This window comes from Buteo buteo, chromosome 20 (genome assembly GCF_964188355.1).
Source record: "Buteo buteo chromosome 20, bButBut1.hap1.1, whole genome shotgun sequence".
Lineage (NCBI taxonomy): Eukaryota > Metazoa > Chordata > Aves > Accipitriformes > Accipitridae > Buteo > Buteo buteo.
In genome coordinates, this window is record NC_134190.1 from 956,199 (window position 1) to 975,126 (window position 18,928).

General features: G+C 44.6%; 1 protein-coding gene across 1 annotated transcript in view; it reads left to right on the top strand.

Annotated features, from left to right (window-relative positions):
* The first annotated feature begins 4,728 nt into the window (after positions 1 to 4,728).
* Positions 4,729 to 18,928, top strand: part of ADCY1 (adenylate cyclase 1) — a 156,591-nt gene continuing 142,391 nt past the window's right edge. The window contains exon 1 of the mRNA XM_075052153.1: positions 4,729 to 5,569. Coding sequence (XP_074908254.1) covers positions 4,901 to 5,569 — 669 coding nt within the window. The 5' untranslated portion in view covers positions 4,729 to 4,900. The remainder of the gene's footprint in view (positions 5,570 to 18,928) is intronic.

Sequence of the window (18,928 nt, forward strand, 5' to 3'; positions counted from 1 at the left end):
CTTGAGGTCAAGGCCTTAATGTAATTTTCTTCTCTTCTGATTTTTTTTCCTCCAATAGATTATACAATTAAATAGACTTCTGTACAGATAAAATTGTGATTAAAATAGTCTGAGTGCAAAACCACTGTGTGGTCCAAAGGAAACTGAGTGAGCAAAAGTGCTGTTGTTAGACCTGAGCAGAAGCTAAGGCACAGTTTTGTCACTGAGTGATTAGTGTTGAAACCTAAACATACCCTTGAAGGACTCAACTCTGTTCTGGGTGCCTTAGGTAGTTTTTCATCTCTTAAAACTGGTTCTTGTATGAAGAAGCACAAAGGAGAAGTTCAAACCAAGAAGTTGTTTTGGAGAACAGTGTTGAGGTTAAATGCTAATGTTTACTAACAATTGAACTTGGAGGTGTTGTAAGGCTTTCACTTACTGTCGCAAGACAAAGTTTATTTCAGCTTTGTAGTAGAAACTCTCTATTTAGGTGAATTCAAACTTGCAGCTAAAGTTGTTTAACTGTGGAAGTGGTATATATCAGAACTATCTGCTTTATTTGTTCTCCATCAAAATGCATGCAACATAAATCAAACTTTAAAATCACAATTTGAAGGAACAGTTATTATGATGCTCATGAGACCCATTCAAACAGTATTTCAGTAGCCTTACAGAAATCTAGTCTGTATTTCTTGAAATAAGAATGTGAATGGAGTCCCCACACCGATTCCAGATGAAATCTGTGCGTGATTTGGAAAAACATACTTTTACTTCTTTCAAACCTTGGCTTTCCTCAAAATCTAGAAAAAATGGTGAATACATTTCAGAGATCCATGAGAGGAGGAAAACACTCTGTTGAATTTTTATGTTTAAGCCTGGCCATTTCTATTGTTTCTGCAGGACCTCTTCTGTCCTGCCCACATCACTGCTTTTCTCTCGCTAGACATATTTCTCTGGTGGCATTAACAAGCTGTGGCTGCTAGAATGAGTCTGCAGAAATTTCTCAATAGCTTTATGCAGAGTCCTTACTCTTACTGTCAGAGGAGGTGAGAAGAAAAAAGATTTCTATCCCTGTCTCAGATGATAGAGTATGGCATTCTGTTACAAGTAGGCAATACTAAATATGGATGGATAAAAGATGAAGATCTTTGCAGTCCTTGCTCAGATAAAAATTAATGCAAAACAAAAATTCTATTGATGCCAAATTTTGATTAGGCTTAATTCTAAAATCGTCATGAGTCTGAAATGCTCTTGTTCTATGAAAAGTATTGCTTCCAAAGATGATCTCCAGCCAATGCACCAAGCAGTGAGTGCTTGAAACTGTTGGAGGTGAGGAGATACAAAAAGCAAGTACTGAGTTCAGTAAATTAAAACAGGATGGACAGTGAAAAATAAATAATTATTAAATGGATAATCTATATGCACAAAGTAAATAAAAATAGATGTTCTGAAACTCTGAGTAGCCCTTTAATTCGAGACTACTCCTAAGGTCCAGTAAAAGGTAGAGACACTTCTGCTTAATGTAACCTCGATCCATATACTCCCCAACTCTCCACAAAGAAAGGTTTTCCACTGCCAGTGGAAACCGACCAAGTCAGCTTGCCTCTTAGGAAAAGGCTGAAAAAACAGATGGGTTTTGCAATGCAAAAGGTGATAAAGCTGGGCTCTAATCACCCTTTCCTGTCAATACTACATTTATCCCCAGAATAGTCTCCGGTTACAAATGCAAGGGCATTCAACAGGAAGAGCTGGCTTGGATCTGGCCAACATCCAGAACTTTGAGGGCATTATATATCAAAACCAACCACGTTATCTTCCTCAGAAGTGAGCCAGAAGTGCACTACAGACCACAAAGTGTTGTTCATAGTTCACAAAACCCCAACCAGGCTGCTGTCATCTGCAGCAGGTAAGTTTGGTCAGAAAAATACAGCACTGTGCCAAGTGCATTCCAGCGGTTTTATAGCTGGTTATTTGCTTTAATGTCTGTTTCAGACAAAGGTTCTGAGGTTCCTTCTTTATATTTGTGACATCAGGTGGTAAAAACTGGGCTCTTCACTACGCAGGGTAAGATGAGGTGTTTGCCCTGTGATGCGAAACAGTGTATAAAGGATGGAAGTGTTTCATTAATTACTGTGTGGCATTTCTATATTCCTACAGTGTCTAAGGAAGATGAAGCTTCAACAGTTCAGTGCTTCCCCTTGACCTAGTAAGAATGGAGATGTGGATGTCTCATACATATGGGCCTTCTCTGCTGTGTCTATGCACGAACTAACCCAACCCTTGAGGCTGTAAGAAGCATGAAAATAAACTAAACCACAGGGTGTCTTGTAGGAAATTACTCACCTTGCATTTTCCCAGCAGTGAGCTGAGAGCCAGAAGAAAAAAAAAACCAGTAACTGCTAGCATGACAACTCTTTCCATGGATTGTTCTGAGGGCTGGGCAGCTCGGTGCCACCTCTTATGCAGTGTGAGATGTGAAATATTAATTTATCCCTTAGGATATACAAGCTCAGAAGAAAACTGAGGACAGGTGAAGATATAACAGTGTGTATTTGTCTAATATATGTGTGACTGAAGGGAATTTATGCACCAAAGTGAACAAGGAGATGAATTTTATTAGCTTTCCAAACACACCAGAGATACTGCAAAATGAAGGAAGCCTATTTTTGTTAGATTTAACTTCATTTCAGCTAAACATCTCTTCCTGTTTCCAGCAGTTGGGCCAGCAAATCCAACCCCTTTACTTTCTTCCTGAAGGAAGTTACAGAAATCTAAACACCAGCTATTTTTACAGTTCAGCAGTGTTTGAGGGGCTAAGTCACAGTCTAGGAAGCCACCACGAGTAGCGTCACATGAACACAGAGTAAGTAATAGTCATTGTCTCAAGTGTGACATATTTTGAATCTGTAACAGGCAAAACTCCAGCAATGTTGATTCATTCCCTTTTCCTAACGAGGTCTGTGCAGGTTCAGAAGAACAACTGCATACTGAGTGTGGAGGGCTAAGACTAACATAAAATATTAAAATAAAAAACTATGTTGCTTTAGATTAAGTATCAGAGATTTTTCTTTTGAAAGCTACTGTACTATGCAGAAGTAAAGTACCAACATCATTCACAGCTGTAACAAATCTTAAAGAATCCCTGCCTGCTGTTGATCCTAAGGCTCTTCAGCCCAAATTTGGAGCCAGAACCTGACATCACTGACACAAAACCCAGCAATTAGATCTTCAACATCCCCATGATAGTAGGATTCTGCTTTGATTCTGGAAAGTATTCCTGCACCACCTTTGAAAAGCCAAATGTGCGCGATCTATTAAAGTCTTCTATTTTGACGTTTTCCTAGCCCCGATTCTTACAAATTCTTGATCCAAAGCCAAAAGAAACATTGGAGTCCTGTCTCCGGTCTTTGGTGAATTTGGAATCAGTCTCATAATCCCCAAATTAGATGCAATGGTTGCAGAAAAGAATATTGTATTGTGTTCTTTGGTGGCAAGTCGGCAACAGTGGTATGTGGTAGCAGCACCGTAGGCAGACCTGGAAGGTTTTTTCCAACAACAACGCACAGACTCCCAACTCAAGCTTTTGATGAGGCACCGAGTGCAATTTTGTGGGGGATGAAAATTGACTCCTGTCACAAGAGCAGCCCTCTGCAGCCCCTGACTGCTCTGTACTCCTGGACGGGCAGAAGCGCGCACAGAAACGCGTTTCCTTGAAAATTTTCTCATTCGCTACACTTTTTCCCAACTGCATCAGAGTCTAGGAGGCAAAAAGAGTAAAGTCAGCACGTTTATTCAGGCAGATGAGACTTTATTTCTCAAAGGAAGCAGGCTTCACCCACATGTGTAGATTTATACGTCTTTAGGTCCACGTGTGTACCGACACGTCCTTCTGTGCCGTTACACGTCGCTTTCGTACGTTTACACCCCTACACGGTTAAACAGATGTACAGGCGGGCGGGCAGGGCGAGGCTGCCGGGCGGCGGCCGCAGCCCCGGGGCTTGTGTGGCCGGAGAGCCGGGGGGCGCCGGTTGCGGGGCGCCGGTTGCGGTCCCCCCGCCGCCCCCCCCGGGGCCGAGCCCGGGTTCCCCGGCGAGCGGCGCGCAGGCGCCCGGCCCGGCCCCTCGCCGGTGAGCGGCTCTCGGAGGGGGGAGAAGCGGATCGCCCTGCCGGAGCCGGCCTCCTGCTGCCTCTCCGGCCCCCCTGCCCCACTTGTCCTCCTCTTAGCCCAGCCCCCTGGCTGGGTGTCGTGGCTATTTTTATTTTTTTTTTCCCCTTGTCGTTGCTTATTGCTTTTTTTTTTTTTTTTTTTTAATGTTGCCCGCTCCCCGGGAGCCCGTTTGCCACCCGCTCTCCGTAGCTCCCGCTCCTGCAAACAGCGGTATCTGAAGAGAGACCCGCCTGTTGATTATCCCCCACTCCCCTTCTCTCCGCTGCCACCCCCCCTCTGCTCGCCCCCCCCCCCCCCCGCTCGATTTCGAACCTTCGGATGGTGTTTTGGTGTCATTAGGAGATTAACATCCCTGGAGCACCAGGGGAGGAGGAGGAGGAGGAGGAGGAGGAGGAGGAGAGGAGGAGGAGGAGGAGGAGGAGGAGGAGGAGGAGGAGGAGGAGGTGGAGGGGAGAGAGAGCCAGCAGGCAGGAAGGTTGGCATATTAACACGAGTGAGGCTCTCCTCCCGCCGTCCCAGCCATCCCCGGCTCCTCGGTGGCAGCGGAGGGGGGCGTCTGCCGGCGCCGCGGGTTGCGGCCGGCGGCTGAGGGGCTGCGCCCGGTGCCCGCGGCCGCGGAGCTGCGGCGGCGGGGGCGGGCGGCGGGCGGGCGGCCGCGGCTCCTGCTCGCAGCCCCCCTCTCTCTTTTATGAGCGGCGAGGCGGAGGAGCGGCAGCGGGGGACGCCAGGAGGAGCATCTCTTCCCCGGGGTTTATGAATGGCACTGACATGGAGGAAATACCGTTTCAGAAAGTCAAGACCAAGAGGAAGAAGTGCTGCCACTGCTGCTGCTCCCCGCCGGCTGCCGCGGCGGCGGGAGCGGGAGCCGGGCTGGGGGACCCCCCTCCCTTGCTGCTGCTGGATGCCATCGCCTGCGAGGACGAGTTCGACTGCAAGGAGCTGGAGGCTCTCTTCCAGAGCTACAACCTGAAGCTGGAGCAGACGTCCACCCTCAAGGCGCTGGCCGTCCTCATCGTGCTCACCGCCAGCCTGGCCCTGGTGGAGCTGCTCTCCGGCCCCAGCCTGACCATCTCCAAAGGCTCGCACCCGGTGCACTGCATCATCTTCCTCTCCCTCTTCATCGTCACCAATGTCAAGTACCTGCAGGTCACCCAGCTGCAGCAGATCGTCAAGCTCACCCTGCTCTTCAGCTTCACCTTCTCCTTCCTCTGCTGCCCCTTCTCGCTCGGCGCCTACGGCATGGAGCCCCCCAGCGCCCCCGAGCAGGGCATGTGGCAGCTCATGCTGGTCACCTTCGTCTCCTACTCGCTGCTGCCCGTCCGGACCCTGCTGGCCATCGTCTTCGGGCTGGTGGTGTCCGTCTCCCACCTCATCGTCACCGCCACCTCCGTCAGTGCCAAGCGGCAGCGGCTCTGGAGGACGGTGAGCGAGGGCCGGGCCGGGCACTGCAGCACGGCGCGGGCGGGCGGCCGGGGAGGCGCGGAGCGGCGCGGAGCCGAGCGGCGGAGGCTGTGCGGGGGCCGGCGGCGGCCGGCGGGGACCGGGCAGCGAGCGCCCGGTGCGTCCCCGGCTGGGCAGGGGCCGGCGCACACCGGTGCTTCGGGCGGCGCCCGGAGTTCCCCCAAGTTTCCGGGAGGCGGGAGGACGGGGCGGCTGCGGGGAGACGGGACCCCCCGGCTTCGTCTCCGGCAGGACAGCCGGGGGGGGGCAGGGGAGGCGGCAGCGCCCGGCCGGCGCTGGGGCAGGTTGGGGAGCACGGCATGCACCGGCCGGGCGAGCACCGCCGCGGGACTCGGTACGAACTTGGCATAGGCAATAAGCTGCGTGTGCTCGGAACGCTCCCGTCGAGCCGATTCGCGTCCTCGCCGTCTCTCTCAGCCGCGGACCCTTGGTGCCCGCAGCCCGTCTCAAGGGAGGGGGGGTGTCTGCAGAACTGGGCTGAAATAGATGGGACACTCGAAGGGGGAACCCCACCTCGCTGCTCTCCCAGCGAGCCAGGCATTCCCCCTTCAGCTTCCCCGGGGCAGCCGCTGCCCCCCCCCCCCCCCCCGCCCAGCAGGCACTACCTGCTAGCTCGGTGAACTTCCCAGCGGCTCCCTTTCCCCTCGGAATTAATCCAGCAAAACCTCCCTCTGCAGCAAGCATCTTTGGAACCGTGCTGCTGCACTCTGCCCCCCTCCCCCGAGTAGCTATTTATAGCCCTGCAGGGCTTTCTCCCGCTGCCGTGGCCTGATGGGCCGCACTGGCAGGGGGAGGCGGGTGCGGAGATGCGCGGACGGCAGGCGCTGGGGCTGGGAGTCGGGGTTGGCGCTGAAGGCTCCCTTATGTTGTGCCTCTCAACCGCTGGGAAAGAGAAATTGAAAAATTGTTGCGTCCTCCCTCGCACCGCATTGATTATGCCTGCCCTCAGGGGAGGCACACGGGTTCTGGGGTCTAGATTGGTGTTAAACAATGTGATGCGTAATGGAAGTACTTAGTACATTACTTCTGCTGGGTCCTGGTGTTATTCTCCACGGCTGTGTAAGGCTGTGTTGTGATGCTAGGATGCTCACGGTTGGCACGGGCATAAACACTGCCGTAAGCAGGATAGTACACCTTCGTGCCCAGAACTGTGAATCCCTTCTTCCTCCTTACGGCCTCGCACAGACACCACCCCCCCAGCGTGACATACATGCACACAGTGGTGATACGCAGGGACAATCAAGAGTGGGGTTACTGAGACAAACAAGATTATTCATGGGTTCACGCTGCTGAGCTGGTGGACAAAATAAATTGTATATTTTGAAGGGAAAGAAAGAGATAAGCTGAGCTTTATGATTTACCCAGATAATCTGATGGTCTATTTTTAAATGCGTGATTTAGAGTTTCCATGAGAGAGAGAGCTGATGAAATGCAGGAGCACTGAGAGGAGCTTTCCTTAAAAGCATCCAAAAGGATGCTAAAAACACTAGAATATTTCTCTTTGAGTAGGGCTGAAGATAGCTCTTTTTGCTGGAGTACCAATTAGTCCTTCTGGGAGTCGAGGCTATCCTGGCTGCCCTGACACAGAGGCAGATTTTCCTTGATGCCAAGTTGCAGCTCGGTGTGGCACCTGCTGTTCTAGACAAACAACATAAAGAAGCTGACAATAATGTCTGCTCACTAAATTATCTAACTAAGGGCTTGAATGCGAAACATTTTGAAGAGAAGAAATCTGCTAACTTTCTTCACACTAGTTTAACTCAGTTATTCAGCCGGTCAGAAGCTGGCTTAAAAAATACATAGAAATAGTTGACTAGTGGCTGACGTAACACACCTATGATTCTTCTTCATCACCCTTTCCCCCCCGCAAAGTAATTTCAGTAATTTGTATGCAGTCCCCAGAGCAGTATGCTTTGCTGATAACAGGAGGCAGAAAGCAGCTTTGAATCGAGCAAAATAACTGGTCTGTGAACTTGTTTCCCACAGAAATGCACCTTGATTTGTTGCATATTTGCAAGCAAAAAGTCTTCTGATTTGAAGACTATCTGTGTATGAAGGGACTCTTCCCTTACACAGAAGTTGTTTTTTCTTTTCCAAAGAACAGGTTCACAATGGTTGGAAATTTAAAGTCATGTAAAGGCCACATCATCTGAATTTTATTTACCTGGCCTGACAGTAGCTCAGCCTTTTTTGTAAAGACTAGAATGGATGCTGGCTCGTGGTCCGGATCTGCTTCCTAGCCACTGGATTTTATCATGACCAGCCCAGGGCTTGTAGACACAGGGTGCAGTCGGCCTATCAGGGAGGCAGGACTGCTCTGTGCAGAGCTGCAATTGCCTGAATGGCTCTGTTTTTTCTCCCAACCCCTTGCCCCAAGCAAAGGGGTAAATTTAAATCTTTAAATAGAAATCTGCTCTATCCAGAAATGCAGATGCACCTGCACCAACCACTGAGGCCAGTGTTCTGTTAAAGAAGCCTTTGATTTTGGGGTGGTTCTGGTAGGGAACCAATTCTATTTTTGTTTAGCCTGAGCTCTAAGAGAGCGCAGATCTAGTAACTTCCATTGAAGTTAAAGTGGCAAGTTAAGTTGTCAGAAAGACCAAGCACTTCATGTTGTTTCAGGTTCAACCCATTAAAAAACAGGCATAGCCAAGTTAAGGGGTTTGTCCTCAAGTGGGCTTTTGAATGCACATCTTCTATTCCATGCTATCTGAGGACCATATGCAAATCTTTGAATGCCAAAAGCCTCACTGACTTCACTAGTGCTGAATCAGACCCTGAGTGGGTCCCATGGCATGCTTACAATTTGCATTCATATAAATGTACAAACACTTCAGCATATTAAAATCAATAGTTCAGCTCACTGTGGAAGAAGTTTGTTACGAGGTCTACCCAGTAAAGCACATTTAATTTGAAAAGGGTAGTTTTCTGACAGCACAGTGTTGTCTGAGAGTGGTCTGTGGAGATCACAAGCTCATTGCTTCTAGCTCTCTCCACCATTAGATGTCATGTCATGCCATGCCATGCCATGCCATGTCAGAAGTTGAGACACAGGTATGTGTAAAAGCAAGAGGAGAGGAAGAACGCAAGTGCAGGGAGGCAAAGAGAGCCAGGGGAATAATGTGGCAGAACTTGAGCTTCATCTTTCCACTCAGTAGCTGGTTTTTCATCAAATGAAAGATTCCAGTCTGTTAATCTGTCCTGTTCATTCTTAAGAGAAATGTAGTAATAGATAAAATATATATATAAAAATAAGTGGAATACTAAAAATATGCAAAGTACTTGGGGCAACCTTGACCTCATTTGGAATAAGTTCATGGCAAAAGGCATGCTGACTTCACAGCTGGTTTTGCATATCTTTGACACTGTGATAAGGATAGTGTATATAACCAATAGCGTATTGGTCACTTTAGTCGGACTCTTTCACTTCCTTTGGAGTCACGGAACAAAATGCTCATGCCATATAATGTGACAAGGTATCCACAGGTGGCTGAACCTACAAATGAAGTTTTAACAGCTTGGACTTGTCTTTTGGTTGTTTTTTTTCCCCCACCCTATAGGTTTCAGATGTATGTTAGGTGATTCAGAGCAGTTACAGAAATACAGAACCCTGCCCCAAGGAGCTTAGTCTAATTTTTGTTGTGATGCAGTGAGTGGGTGTTAGAGACATTAAGGCCAGATGGGGTGAAGAAGGCAAAGGCTGCTCACAGAAATTACTCAGTGGTGGCATGTGCACAGTTTCATGACTTACTGTTAAATAACTTTTTTGTCCCTCTAAATATTTTTGTCCCCTTGTTTTTTTTTAAAAAGTATGCTTATTTCCAGAAAATTCAAAAGCAAATCACACACCAACAAAGTGCCCTCACACATCACAGAAATCTTTGTGAAAGAGCAAATCTTTTGCGAAAACCAAAGTTCCAACTTGAGCAACAAAGAGCAGAAGAAAGGTGCTGTCATAAATTAGTGGAAAAAAAATATATTTTTTTCAGCAGTGTGGTGAAATAAGTGTTGTAGTATTTTTCTGGCTTTATTTAAAGCTGGTTTTATGCATGTATTTATTTGTATGATTAGCACTTTTATTGATTCAGCAGGTACCAAAATTGTAGGGGAATGGGTAGACTATGAAAAGGATAACATGGAGGAAGCTGGTAACAGTTATTTAAAATAGTTAATTTAATACTTACAATTTTATTTTATCTTAACTCTTTGCAGGTTAGTGTGATAGGAGTCTGGAATATCACAAGGAATTACCATTATCATGCCACAGTTAATCTTATTTCTGCTAGTGTTTAAAATGTAATTAATGAACACAGCACTCGCAGAACTGTTAATCTCCACACCTTTGTCTCTCACACAGAAGGTAGAGTCCAGCAGCCTAATAAAAAGGGTTGTGAATCAAAGACAGCTCAGCTCCATTGTCATTATTATTTGGTGCAAAGCTCAGGTTTTCTCCTTCATGCATAGAAATTACTGCTGAGGGACTGTACTAGTTCATTCTCTGTGGTGCTTTTCAAATGTTAGTATCAAGAATATCTCTAGTATTGCAAACATATCTATGCACTAATAATCTGTGTGAATTCACTGTTTTCCTCTTTTTCTAAAGATTGGGACCACTGTTCTTAGAGATTCTAAATATCTGTGTGTAACTCTTAAGTTGACAGTCCATATTAAAAGATTGGTAAAACTTTTTTTTTTTCCCTAGTTAAAGTGGGATTTTAATCTTCATTTGTGGCATGGGGATTGCCAGGATCGCACTCCTTTTATCTAGAGGCTGAAGTACAGGATCTTCTATGGAATGTAGAGCTCAGTGTTGTCTTCCACATAGAGAATAATATGCTTTTGGCTTCCTGAGTCTGCAAACTGCTGAGACTGTTACTCTTCATGGGTTTCCACACAATAACAGCATGCTGATGGTTCTGCATGCTTGAGAAACAAGAAGCCTTTGAGAAACTGACAAGAATCATACAGACTTGGAGAAATAGTAAATAACAAATAATTTATCCGATAGTTGTTTTTCTCCTACTTAATGGCCTGGGGAGAATGCAGCTTCCATCCAGTGAATGTCACCATATTCAAAATTTTATGAGAATTTGATTATTTTTTTTTGGTAGCAATTCTTTGCAATGATTTGTCATATGACCTTTGTATGGACACCTGTGGCTAGTGTATTACTGTTTGTATTGCAATAACACCTGTGGGTCCCCATGATGGGCCAGATGCCTGTTAACTAGCCCAGTGAATAAATACATGCCAAAAGGACAGACTTCCTCCTTGGCTCCACCTCTTCCTCTCTCATGCTGTACTTTTTGTTTGGAAAAAACTTCCCATGGAAATGTACATTGAATTTGCTAATGGTAGCTCCGACTGAGTTGTCAAACATCTCTTAACATATCTTACCCTTGTTGTGCTCAAAATCTTGTCTATGGACAAAGAGGAAATGCATCTTATATAAAGCTAGGAATTTATTTTTTTTCGTATAATTGAAATCTTAACTGGCTAATCAAAGTATCAGTAATAGGCTAGATCCCATTATTACCAAAGAAAAAGAGGGCTTCTATGCAGAAAATGTTTTAATAGTAATAAAGCAGCTAACATTGTTACACACTCACTTAGTTTCTACCCTCTTTCCTTGATGTTATGCTCACCCTCACCATTCCCTTGCTTCTCCAAGTCTTAAGGTTGGTGGCTTCATTCTGCTGGTGGTGTTACCTCTGTTGGCAGCATTGGAGTCCTTCCCTGGAAGAAAGGGGATGTTCATGTTAGTGGTTTCTTCTTCGTTGCTCTAGGGTCCACTTGGGGACATTTTTATAAGTTCACTAACATGCATTTCTCTTTCTTTATTGGTCTATAGCTCCATGTTGCATCCAAATTTACTACATATGGTTTGTTTTATGTATGTTAGACACTTGTTCTTTGTTCTCTTTGTTACACCTAAAGCCAGTTTTGTCCATCTTCAGGCCTGCATTTCTTTAACTGACCATTGGTGAGTCTTTTTATAGCTATGGGCGTTGTCTTCAGTACCAAGCCTATGCCTCATCTTTTGTAACCCTGTGCCTGTAGTCCTCTACACCATCTCCTGTGTCTCCACTTCTCAAGGCCTCTGCTGTCTTTCCATAGGCCTATATTCTGCATACTACATCATTATGTGATGGTCATAAAACTGTTGTGCTAGCATAGAAAGATAAGCAAAAGTAACACAAATTAGCTACAGACATCTGGTCAATTAGAAAAAAATTACTGTTATGTTTAAACCAGGTAAAACAAGGTGCAGGGAGGTCAAAAAAAGTGTAGCCTGAGAAGCTAAGCTTTTAGCCTAGGGCAAACCTGACATTTGTAAGACAGAGGTCTTTCAAAATCTGTACACCACTTACGCCTTTCTATACAGCAATACAGTAATAGCAATGGCAATACAATATTACAGGGCTGTATGGTTGCAGTCCTTTTTAATACATGTGGTTTAGACTGTCTCCATGTGTCTTATTACCGCTTTCATTTTAATGCTAACAAAGTGGCCAAATAGTGGCTTCATTTCAATATGGTAAAATTTTACTGTCTAGACCCTGGTTAATAGCAAAACATTGCATGTGATGTTAGTAATTAGGGACTGTATTTAATCTACATACTTACTGTGTGAAAAAGCAGTTTTCATATGTGTTTGTGCAGCTCTGAGCTCAGGAGCTCCCAATTTGAGTTTAAAGGTCTTTGAGGTTTCTACAGCATAAGTTATTGAGGGTTTCTATTTCTTCCTTCCTTTCCTTCTTTCTTTCTTTCTTCCTTTCCTTCTTCCTTTCCTTCCTTCCTTGTTTTCTGAACATGTGATTTTCGATATGTTCAGTGCTAAACTCATATGAGAAAATTTTGGGAATAGGGAATAGCTGTCCTTGATGTGATCTGCCATTTCTTCTTCTGGATTCAAACTTACCATTTTTTTTCCATCTTGTTTTCCCCAGTTACTATTATAGTGCAGTGCCTTGCTGGACAGAACCAGTGTAATACAATATCTAGCTAGTGCAGGTTTCAATTTCTTTTCATCTACTTTAAACACAGCCCTGAATGTCTGCATGTTTATATTAGATGGCCCTTATTAACTACAGCAGAAGTTTTCTTTCTAGCTTTTTCTTATCTCATTCTGTCCGTTTAGATGCATTGCATTCTCACGTGCTAAATTCTTCTGTTGCTGTTTCAGAAAACATCAGCTAGCATAAAATAATGTTTTTTGTCTATCATGGCTAGTTATTGTCTTGTACTTTCTTAGATTCAAAAGGCCATATACTCCTGTCTTCCCTACAGGAATAAAGTAGCACAAAGCGTAACTGAATGTGGATGGCACATATGGAAAGAGGAAGATGAGCCAGAACAGCATCGTTTCTTGTTGCTTGTAAGCTCTTGATTGTGCCACTATGGAATAATTGTTAGAAAGTCTTTTATGAGTGTGGCAAAGGGATGGCATGGTTTCATGCAGGTTTCTTATTCTGATTAATTCATAATATGTTATAAGAACATTTCATCTAGGACTTGGTTTACAACTTTTGAACATAGCTGACAGAAGAAGTCAGGCAGTATTAACTCCTGCAGGACCCTTGCTGTTGGGAAGGGGAGGAAACAGTGCAAGCAGAAAAGACTGGTTCAGGCTTTGGGGCTGAGCTCTGTGTCATGGTTTCAGCCCAGCTGGTAACGAAGCACCACACAGCCACTCACTCACTACTCCACCACACCCCCCGGCCTCGGTGGGATGAGGAGAAAATACCAAGAAACGCTCGTGGGGCGAGACAAGGACGGGGAGGGATCACTCCCCACTTACGGTCACAGGCAAAAGACAGGCTCAACTTGGGGGAGAAACCAAATCAATGTAATCTGCTACCAGTCGAACCAAACCAAGGCTATTGGGAAGTAACCCCCGGCCCGAGAGCAGCTTCCCCCCCGCCCTCCCGCCTTCCCGCCTCAGCCCCACTCCCGGTTCTCTCTCCCTGGGGAACAGGGGACGGGGGCTGGGGTCGGTTCCTCACCCCTTGTCTCTGCCGCTCCTTCCTCCTCAGGGGGAGGAGGACTCCGCCCTCGGCCCCTGCTCCGCCGTGGGCTCCTCTCTCCCCGGGCTGCAGGTGGGCATCCGCTCCCCCGCTCCCCTCCACGGGCTGGGGGACACAGCCTGCCGCCTCCCCGCCGGCTGCGGGGGCATCCCCTCCTCCTTCCCTGACCTCGGCATCCGCAGAGGGGTTCCTCTCACGTCCCAATCCCCCAACTTCCTGCAGGTTTCCCCTCTGGAATCTGTTCTCCCAACGGCGCTACCGCCGTCGCTGAGGGGCTCGGCCTGGGCCAGCGGCGGGTCCGGCTCCGAGCCGGGGCAGCTTCCAGCAGGAGACGGCCCGGCCGACCCTCACCCGGTACCAAAAACCCGCCACACAAACCCAAAACACTCTGTCTTTGGCTTGCTATGATGGACAGGTCTGAGAGGCCATCAAAGAGTGTAATGTAAGCCATGTGTTTTGTTTCAAAATTTCTAAAGTATGTGATTTCCTTTCTTTCTTTCCTCTGGGAAACTTTTCATGGAAGAATTTGACTTTGCTTCAAATTTTTAAGACATGTACCTGGAGGAAGTTGAGGAAACAACAGTGACTACTCGGTCTACCTGTTCTGTATTTGGAATAGCCAAAGACAATAGCATTACCTTTCATTTACTCAAGTGTAATCTGGTTAAAGCAATCCCCTTCAATGCAGGTTAACATAATATAAATTTTAATTCATATAAATGTACAATAAATATAGTACAGGAATATATATTCTGTATGAACTTTCCACATGAGCTGATTCCTGAAAGAAATAAATTCACCAAAGACGTTATATATACAGAAAAGCTGTTTTCTGCAGCAGGACTTGAAATAGTGAAAAATCTGAGAAATGTGGATCTAGTGTGGCTCTAAGGCAGGTAATAAAGTGTGACAAAGCTGTAAGAAATATAGTTATTTCTTTAGTTGTTGTTCAGAAACTACACAAGTCCTTTATCACCTAGAGATGCATGTTGCAAGAAATCATCTAACTGTGGCTAATATGAAAAATATTCTGGAACAATATTTCACTATAACACCACCTTTCAGACATTCGTTGTGGAGCAAGGTGTTCATTATTGGATTCAGTAACAAGTGGTTGTGCATCCTCCTGTACAACCTGATAGAAGTAAACATAATTAACTGTTCTTTACAGTGGTTAGCACATAAAATTAAGGGGTGCTTGTGGCCAACTTGACAGTTTTCCTTCATACACTACAATAGCACAGAAATATTTGTTGATTTCCATAAATCTGCTTATGATTCTCTCTTAGAAGATGAAAGTAATTATCCACCCACACAAAATTAGGAAATGAAATAACACTAATAAACACAGTTGTAAAAGAGATTTGCATAAAATATATCCTTAATTTGAAGTATCAACAGCCTGAAAAAGAATATTGTGCTTGAGCAGATCTTGTGAAATTTGTTCATATGGAAGTTGAGAATAGGCCTATGCCTTCTAAGTAAAGAGTGTCTTTCTTTCTCTACAGAGTTAGAGTTAATCTGTATAAAATACAATGTGGCAAAATGAAGCTTTGAGGTAAATTGTTCAATGTTCACCCAGAGGTGAAGGATATAGGCCTGAGCCTCATTTCACTTTAGACACCAAAAACCATCTCATAGGGCTTTGGGGAAATTTACGTGATGTGCCAGAAATTCTTCTTGCCTGTAATAATTTCATCCCAGAACGATTTAACTAAAACACCGTTTAATGCGAACTATGTCGGAAGTCAAGATCTGTTTACGTCATGACATGAAAGTAGTAATGGCAATGGAAAGGAACCTCTCCTTATGGGCAAACAAGCCCATAAGAGAGAGAGAAGCTGAACCAGGATCAAATTCCCACTGTTGCAGGTTGCCTCTGGAGTCTGCTCTGCGGATGCCTGGTCACTGCGGTCATGGCTGTCAGATTTGGATGCTACCCCTCACCTGGGATTGTGGGTCACAGAGCGTAGATGCTATGCTCTGGAAATTGAGGATGAGCCCTCACAGCTGTCCTGTGTCATTCCTGCTGCTGGACTCCGCAGCCGTTGTGCTGATGTCCCTGCTGATCCATTCTGGTTTAATGCAAATCAGCTCTAGCGGGGCGCTGGGAGTTGAAGAAGCCTCGTTTTTAAGTCCATGGTTGGATTAGCTATGATGAGTGCTCTATCTGTCATTCATCTATGCTTTGAAATATAAGGAATAATGAGGCTGTTCGAAACAGAGACACTGAGCGTTATCTCCATGTGCAGTATGTGAGTTTCCTCTTCCCACCCCCAGTTATGAAATGACCGTGGTGAATGATAGCTGCTTGAGTTCCCCCAGATGGAAAGTTTACATTAGCTTATTTGGCCTTCTCCATGCAGCCTTCTCTCTATTTTAGGCAGCAGTAGTTTGAGGAGATTGCAGCCGAGGTAATGTGCCTCATGCGTTAGTCAAAATAAACTGCTTTATCAATAGTCCATTTCTTCTTGTGTACACTGTTAAAAAGATTAGTCTGATTTTACCCTTTGAAGAGACCACAGCCTGAAGAGGGGATTCCTATTCTAAACTGCACTTCACAATAGTGGTTAATACTAACACAATGGCTAAAATGGCTTTGGTAGGAGGGTAATGTGCTTTTCTAACTGAGAGCGCATGCTTTTCTTACAACAGCTTCTGGAATATCCTTCACTGAAAAGGATGATGATGTTTAAGAGGAGAAAGCAAGCTTCATTTGATGGGCTGTTAATCAGTTCCATTGCTATTGCTAAATTTGAAATCCAGAAAAGGGCAATTGATACAATTGTTTGGCATGGCTTTTTGATCTCAACAGCATTATTTCTAAGCCTTATTTGATGTCTGACAGAAACATTGAGGGAATCATGAATGAGGTCCTGAATACCCGCTGACTATTTAGTGCAAATCTTATGTGTAGTTAATATATTTCTTTGGTGGGCCGTGTATAGGGTAAGCTACAGGATTTTCTTAGCTTGCCTATGGGCAAGGGACATGAAAAATGCACCTTTCTGACTCTTGGGTCTTAGGAGAATATGCAAAAAAATTTTACAGTTGGTATTTATAGTTGGTATTGTACAGTTAGGATTAAAAGAAGTACAGAAAAGGGCAATGACCACTTGCAAAGCTGAATTATGAATTATCCTCTCTGCTTATCTGATATTTTTGTAACATTGCTAGATTGTCAACGGGGAACCTAATAATTTAAAAAAATGGTTTGCTTGCTTGCTTTTTTTCTTTTTCTGCTGCTGCTTTTGTGGAATGAGTCCCTGTCAGTTTTGTGCTGACTGCTGCAGTTCTTGGTGCAGTGACCTCTACTGAACGTCACCCAAAAGAGAACATCAACCAAATACAAAAGAGGGAACATTCTCCTGGGATGGAGGTGACTGCAGAAGGGAGGTTGATCTTTCCTAATTTCCCTAAAGGGTGCACAACATTCAGTCCCAGGACTTCATCTGTTTTGTCAGTTAGTGAGTCTACACTCATGATCCTTAGTCCCAAATCTCTATGGTGTCATTTGCAAAAGCCTCATTTCTCCAGCATGATTGTAATACTGAAGAACTGAGCTTGGCTACTGATCATAATGATTTTTCCTTCTCTTGGGCAAAAGGTAGAATACCTAAATGGAGGAGAAATTGTCTTTCTTACAAAATGTCTTACATGCCCCTGAAGTTGTCTTTTGAATTGTACTTAGGGTTGCTGGTCCTCTGTAAAGTTAAGGATTTGACATATATATATAATCCATTAGCTAACATTCTCAAAAAAATTCTCTTTACAGGGAGATACCAAGTGCTATCTTGGCTTCTTTTCCATTGTGTATGACGGTTACTGCCATTCCACTCATATAAGAAGAAAAGACTGAAAAATCAAAGACTTACAACTACTTTGTACAAGACAGTTGGAAAACTTTTTCTGGTTGTAATTAAAAAAAAAAAAAAAAGCAAAGCTAAAGCTGATCCATAATGCACTGCTCAGTTAACAATAATCTTACTGTGCACAGTCCTCAATGTAGATGGTTTTGTTCAGTGGTACAAACCTTGCAAAAGATTTTTTTTTTTTTCCTTATTGCAACTAAGGGGTTCAAGAGTGGAGCTGTATGAGGGAAAGGTCTTTTCTTCTTTAGAGTCACAGTTCAAATTTAGGTTGCTAAAAGTCACGTTTCTTGACTATCTAAAGAAACTTTGATGCCTTACCAAAATGTGTAAGAAAGACTGATGCTGATAGTTAGTTTCTGAGATGCAAATGTAAGATTTTTATATAGCATCACTGTTGGTAACTCAACAAGCCCAGCAAACTTAAAGTTGTTTTCTTAGTCTGTGGGCAAACATGAATGTTGTTTTGCTAAGATTGCTTATGAGGTAATATGTTTGTCTTACATGGAATTGTAATGAAAGTTCACAGGGCCTCTGCATAGGTGGTGTTAATGTGTATAACAACAGAGTGTGAGGCAAACATCCTTCCAGGGTATTACAGAGTCTGCCGCTATGGGTGACTTTTAACATGTTGGGTAAATACTGTGATTCTTACTGTGACAAAAGTCACATTGACTCCAAATCAGTCCCAAGGGAGAACTGAGGGCTTTGACTTGTCAGCAGATGACAATGGTGCCACATGTCAGTAGACATTGGCTACAGCACGAGCTCTTTCTGTGGCATACTGCAATGAACGCAAAGTGTTTTGAGGGGGTGTGGTTTTTTTCCTTTAAGGAACCCTTAAGTCATCTGGAAACTACTGGGTACAGTACTTCAAAAGCTGGCATGCAGCAGGCCGTCTTGGAGTAGTTGAAAAAGGGAAAACCATTAGAGGTCAGGTTACTCATCCTCAGGAGAAATATTTCTCTCTCTAGCATCTGGAAATCTCACAGTTATTTTCAGAGTTGGTTAAACTATCTCCTGTTGGAAAGCTTCTTGGGATCGGTGTAAATGTCAAAGGTCTAGGTGGCCTAGACGTAATACAATATCACTGTACCATATACCTATATATAATATAATCAACAACTGTAGCTGCTGATTGGTATTATCAGTCTGCAGACTGAGAAGTTTCTGGGTTAAGTTCCTCTGGGGAGTTTCATGTGACAAAGGAGTATCGTAGAAAAATAGGATCTAGTTAGCTTTCTCAGTTTTTGTCCAGTAGGTACAAAGCTTCTTGTCTTACACCTTTCCTGGCCTCTCTTCAGGGGTGAATTTCTAGTCCGGCACACAATGCCCTGAGTGCTGTGAAGAATGGAAGAAATTTTTTTTTCAGGACAAAATTACTGAGATGTAAGCAGATACTAGACTTCCTTTTAACAATTAAT